We start from the raw sequence: 6000 nt of genomic DNA, 5'->3' as shown, positions 1-6000 counted from the left end.
TAAATTCCAACCACTTGCATCGTCAGACTACTCACTACTGCTATTATGTTTTGGTTTATATTGTTAAGTTTATAGGGGTGTGCTGGTATCTCTCTACTCTATCTCTCGATCGAAATAAAGCAACAGCTAAACATTGTGAATAGTGTAAGAAATGCCAGACAGCACCGCTGCTTCACTGTAGTTCTACACTCCATCTGTATACTCATTTGACTCCATCCCTCCACCCTCTCTATACCTTTCCCTCATCCATTCACCTCCACCATCCCCTCCACCCTTAAGGTGCTTTCAGACGGGCATCGTTTAACGCAGACGTTGTCGCCTGGATCAACGACAGGTCTGCTCGAGATGGGGGCGTGACAACGCAAGCGTAAACCTGGACCTGGATTCTAAACAGAATCCAGGTCTGGTCAGTCGCGGGCGTGTGCACGTAACGAGCACGTGTGTGACAATTTCATAAATACGCTTGCGTTGTCGCCCCTCGACTTCTCTGCGTGTGCAGAAAAAAAACGCAGGTCTCATTGAAAATGAATTACTAGAAGGTGCGTTAATCGCTGCCCCTTTGAAAGGACCTTTCCACCCCACCACCCCCACCCCCCTCGACCTCCTATCGGTCCAGGCCAATGAGGAGACGAGTCTTCTCCTCCTCCCGCTTGCAGCTCTCGTTCTTCAGGTCGGCGAACACCTGCGTGAAGTAGTGCGGGTCGGTGTTGATCCGCAGCATCTTGCCGCTCATGCGCTCGATGATATCCAGGCAGCGGTCCCAGAAGGCCTCCTTCTTCTCAGCCTCCACCAGGAAGGGCTTGAGCGGGTAGGAGATCTCGTTGCCCATGTACGAGTACGAGAGGTAGAGGCAGGTGAGCAGCGAGGCCTGCAGCTCGCGCTCCGACGCCAGCTCCGACGAGACCACGTCGCGGCACAGCATGTAGAGGAAGACCACGTTGGCGGGCGTGATGAAGCCCTGGTCCTGCCAGCCCTGTAGCAGCAGGGAGCGGTCCACGCTGCGCAGCCACAGCACCGGGTCGGTGGGCGACAGGCGCTTGAGGCGGTAGCAGCGGCGGCACAGGAACTCGCCCAGGCTGCGCATCAGCTCGCTGGTCGACGCCTGCGGCGTGTGTGGGGGAAACGTAATGAGGTACATTTAAGTACTGTATTGTTTTTGAGGTATTTGTACTTTACTTGAGCATTTCCAATTTCCACTGCTTTTAACTCCACTACAGCTCAGATGCAAATGTTGTAGTTTTACTCTGCTACATTTATTTTAAAACTTTAGTTACTAGTGTGGGGGGGGGGGGGGGGGGGATTATTACACAATCCTTACTCTGGCCCTTTTCAACCCTGCACATGACTTATTTGTCAGGTGCAGGATTGAAAAGGGCAGAAAAAACTAAAACTAACACTAAAAAAAAAAAAAAAAACTAAGCACAAAAATATAAACTATCAAACTCGCTCTAAGAACTAACTAAAACTAACTGAAATAGAAAAAAGTCAAAACCTAAACTATAATGAAAAACCCAAAACCAATAATGATGCATTAAGGTGAGTGCATGTGGTTAAATGGATGATTAGATGGAGAGCAGGAGGGAATAATAGGGAGAAAGGAGAGGAGGGGGTCCAACGATTAGTATTATTTTGTGAACTAAATGGTGGATAAGAAGGTTGCTACGGGTTCTATATCAGAGCCTGTGTTTTCATACTACAATAATAACGCCACCCTATGATAGAATGGGTTTAGATCAATATTTGTTGCAGCAATCACTTCAGTGTGTCGGGTCAGAACCAGTGGCGTATCCAGGAATTACGTTTTGGGCAGGAAAGATCATGTGTTAATTGTCGTCTCCCCGCGCACAATCGTAGCACTAAAGGTTTTCAAAGAGATATACCTGCCAGACGAGTAGGATACAAAGGCTGAAAGGCATGCATTTACATTCCAATGGGTGATTGAGGGTCGCTCTACCGCAACGGCCAATTAGCTGTCCATTAATAGTTCTCAGGTCTTGTTTTTGTCTTATTTTTTTCTCATTGTATGGATTTTGGCCAGGCCAGAAATGGATTTGGACAGGCCTTATTGTAGATACGCCTCTGGTCAGAACACCATTAGCGATGCTCAGGTTGAGTGTGAAAGAGGAATGCAGGGTCCAGAGACCATAGCTATTTTTGTCTACAGTATGTATCTCAGCTCTAATGATGTATCTTGTGGGCTGAGGGCTATTGCTCAAGTTTGGAGGTTTCCCTGTTCCTTTTATACACTTTTTGTCGATGTTCATATTGGATTGGAGGAAGGCAGCCCAGTGTGTATAGGCACTGCAGTGGAGGATACACATAATCAATTACGACCAGTGCGCCAAGAAAGACCAAACAAAAAATGTATAAGTTAACAAAAGAAACAGAAACTGGTATAGACCAGTGGTTCTCAAACGTTTTAGCCTGCATGTGACCCAAAACAGAAATAACAGATTTGCCCGGAACCCAAACTATATAGTGAAAATAGCAGATCTACAAGATCACAACGCGTCGCTTCGCACCACGTTGTGAGCTTGCAGATTGGCTATTTTCACTACTTCTTAAATATTTGTTCTAATTTATGGAAATGCATCCTTTCATTAAATTGCTGAAAAAAAATATTGTTTTTTTTAAGTGTTATAGACTGCATTTTCTTTTTTACCACCACATTACCTGGACAATGACGCGCTTGGGCGTGCCGGCCGTGTTGGAGGACGGCTGGAGCCCCGAGCCCGTCAGGGAGTTCTTTTTCCCCACGACGGAGGCGACGTGCGTCGCCACGTTGGCCAGGGTCTTGGAGGTGGGCAGGTGGGAGGAGGTAGTGGTGGTGGTGGTGGTGGTGTTTCCATTGTGGTGCTCCTGGGTGGTGGAGGAGGTGGTGGTGTAGGACGAGAGGTTGGCACAGGACTGGGACTTCTTCAGCTTCAGGCTGTCGGCGGAGGAGGCCTCGGAGGCCGCCGTGACCACGTGATGTCCGTCCTGCGGGCTCCCCTTGCCTCCCCCAGCATCCCCTCCCTCCGATGCTAGCTTCTTGGAGCCCTTTGGAGAACAGAATGGAACCAGTATAGCCATTATAACAGTGGTTTTCAAACTTTTTAATATTAATTAAGGCCCACTAAGCATTTGAGCCACAGACCATGCACCATTTGATGACATTTCACCTTTCAGACCAAAAACTTAGAATATTTTGTTGTCGTTGGATAAGATTTTGTCTGTTTGTATGTTTGAATAGTTAAAATAGCCAATCTACAAGCTCACAACATGTCGATGTAGAGCCTGAATTTGGGCCCTATTTTCGTCAGTGCTAAACCCCTTATCCCTAAACTACATTCTGAGCTTGTAGATCGGCTATTTGAACTATTCAAAACTGCTTTTCAAAATAGTAAAAAAAAAAAGCAATGAAGGTTTAGCATGGACGAAAATAGAGCCCAACTTTGTCCGCTTCAGGCTCTTCAGTATAGCACCCCATGGTGGTGACCATTGATCTAGATATCTGTCTTCCTGTATAGTCACCTTTGGACAAAAGGCTCTCTGAAGTGTTAACACAGATTTTAAATTCTATTGTTGTTCCACCATAGAGACCGTATGTTCAGCATGTGAAACAACAGTATTTAAACCAGTCAAATTGAATGTAAGTTGTGTGTCACACTCGGAGGTCGTCGGGCTGTCCCGCTGTGGTCAGAGCTGCTTCTGTTTCTGTACTCTGATGTGCAATAAAATGGAACTCCGAGAACAATCTCTTCAACCGCCTGTCTGCTTCAGATTTCTCCATTTCTTCAAGTTAGCCTATCGGAATATATCTCAGCACGTGTACAGGAAAGAACTCTCATTTAAAATATGCCACCTCACCTTCCTCCTCAAAGAACTCTCATTTAAAATATGCCACCTCACCTTCCTCCTCAAAGAACTCTCATTTAAAATATGCCACCTCACCTTCCTCCTCAAAGAACTCTCATTTAAAATATGCCACCTCACCTTCCTCCTCAAAGAACTCTCATTTAAAATATGCCACCTCACCTTCCTCTTGGCCGACACGGCCACGATGCGCTTCCATGGCAGGACACTGATGATGGACGGGCGCTTGAGGCTCTTAGCGGCGGCGGCCGTGGCGCTGTCCTTGGCATTCTTGCTGTTCTGGACGGCCGTGTAGTGTCCCACGGTGGCGGGGCCGTCCTCGAACAGGGCCGCCTTGCGGTAGCTGGGCGACAGAGACAGCACCGTACCCATGGTGGCGGTCCCCGGTGGTGTGTGTGTGTGTGTGTGTGTGTGTGTGTGTGTGTGTGTGTTCGGGGGAGGAAGGGTGGGATGGAGAAAGGATGAGGTGGCGCGTGGATGGGGGCGCAGGTGGCTAGTGGCTCTTTGATTTATCAAAAGCAGTCAGTGTTTGAGGAAAACACTCGAACTTAACCTATGTGGGAAAATACAAGAAAGAGGGTCAGATTTAACGCAATAGAATGGAACTTTTGCCTTTTAATTGAAACTACAGAATATCTTCGCATTCAGAGATGTATCTAATGTAAACAACTGGGATAGATTGTTGCTGTCCACTGAGTTATATGTAGGCCTAATTTACATTCTACAACAGGACATTTGAATTAGATTTGACTTATTGCAAAATGAAGAATACTCTGTCTATGTTATACCAACAATTGAAGCGTATCACATGCATTTGCCCCATTTTGAGGGGCGCTATAGCTGCCCCTCCTATATACAGGTTTAATGTTTGTGTTTAGTTCAATGTTTGTTTTAAAAATGCCATTGACAATGACGGAAAAAATTACATCATCTTGTCCCTAACACAAACATTACATGCCATTAACAATAAAGAGAATTTAATGTTTGTTTTGACACCGTTTGTTTTACATCATCATTACATCACATAGCAACAATCATATAGCAACATGAGTTAGACTTATATATTAATATATTAGCGCCCCTCACTTCACACGGGTATGATTTTTTTAAATCTCTTCGTTGTATACCTTCTTATTTACTGTCTATATGTACTCTTTTGGGGATTGGGGGTTGGGTGGGAGGGTTTGTGTTTGTTTGTTTTTCAGAAAACTAGAAGGGTTTCTATTTCTATCACTGACTGCTTATACCGTTCCCGTTACATTCCTTCAATAAGGATTATGTTAAAATGACATATTGCAGAACAGACAATTTGCTCACAATGCCCATTGCCAAAATTATACATTAGAAGTGATGCCACATGAATATCAAGGGTATATGTTTTCCATTCTATGTATTATGATTGATGAAAAACAGAAGTTTGTCAAAAGCTAATATCATCCAGCCTAAAGCAATTACATACATTCCTTCACAGCTGCTGTGGGAGCAGGGGTTTAAATCTTTGAACAGGCAGCTTATAGAAAGTAGCTTGCTGCTTTGTTTTCATATACCCCAGAAAGAACATGTTTGATGCTCTACAGGTACAGATACTGTTCGGAGTTGAGTTAAAACATATATCTTAAGCACTGCTTAACCAAAGCAAGCCCAACATTGTTTTCACCTCCAACGGAAATTCTAACGCGTGTCGTTTATGGCTTCCTCTACTACTGTGTAGATTGTTGTTCATCAACACCACCACGGTGAAAACGGGCCCCCCTCTCGCCACTCAACCGTGTTCACTTCCACATTATATAAGGACCAAGATAAGGCCATAGAGGCATGAGAAAGAATTGTGCGCAAGCATCCATCTTAGCTTCAAAATGGAAGCCTTGAACGAAAACACCACCCCTTCAACACACAGCAGCTTCCAAAATATTAATTAATATGGGCCTGGAAGCTCTACCCTACAGCTGAGACAGCTAACGAGTATGATTCATAGCTGATGTTAGGGCTTTTGCAAAGGCTGGTTTCATATCTTAACTCGATAGGATAATTATTCATACTCAGCCATACACTGCTGTGATATATGCAAAATAGGAAATATATATGTGGTTTTCGACTTTATACCCTTAGCTATTGAAAAAAGCAAACCCTTATATGATTATGGGG

At 44.9% G+C, this 6000-nt stretch overlaps 1 protein-coding gene across 1 annotated transcript; it reads right to left on the bottom strand.

The window, feature by feature from the left end:
• Positions 1-604: 604 nt before the first annotated feature.
• On the bottom strand, positions 605-4227 carry LOC306937589 (cyclin-dependent kinase 5 activator 1-like; the record flags this gene model as incomplete). Its single annotated transcript, XM_079521427.1, has 3 exons — positions 605-1102; positions 2674-3039; positions 4018-4227. 3 exons carry the CDS (start codon positions 4225-4227, stop codon positions 605-607), a joined length of 1074 nt encoding a protein of 357 aa, XP_079377553.1.
• Positions 4228-6000: the final 1773 nt, after the last annotated feature.

The sequence above is a fragment of the Electrona antarctica genome (genome assembly GCF_951216825.1).
Source record: "Electrona antarctica genome assembly, chromosome: 14".
Classification (NCBI taxonomy): domain Eukaryota; kingdom Metazoa; phylum Chordata; class Actinopteri; order Myctophiformes; family Myctophidae; genus Electrona; species Electrona antarctica.
Note: the sequence above shows the minus strand (reverse complement) of the source record. Positions and strands in the feature narration are given on the sequence as shown.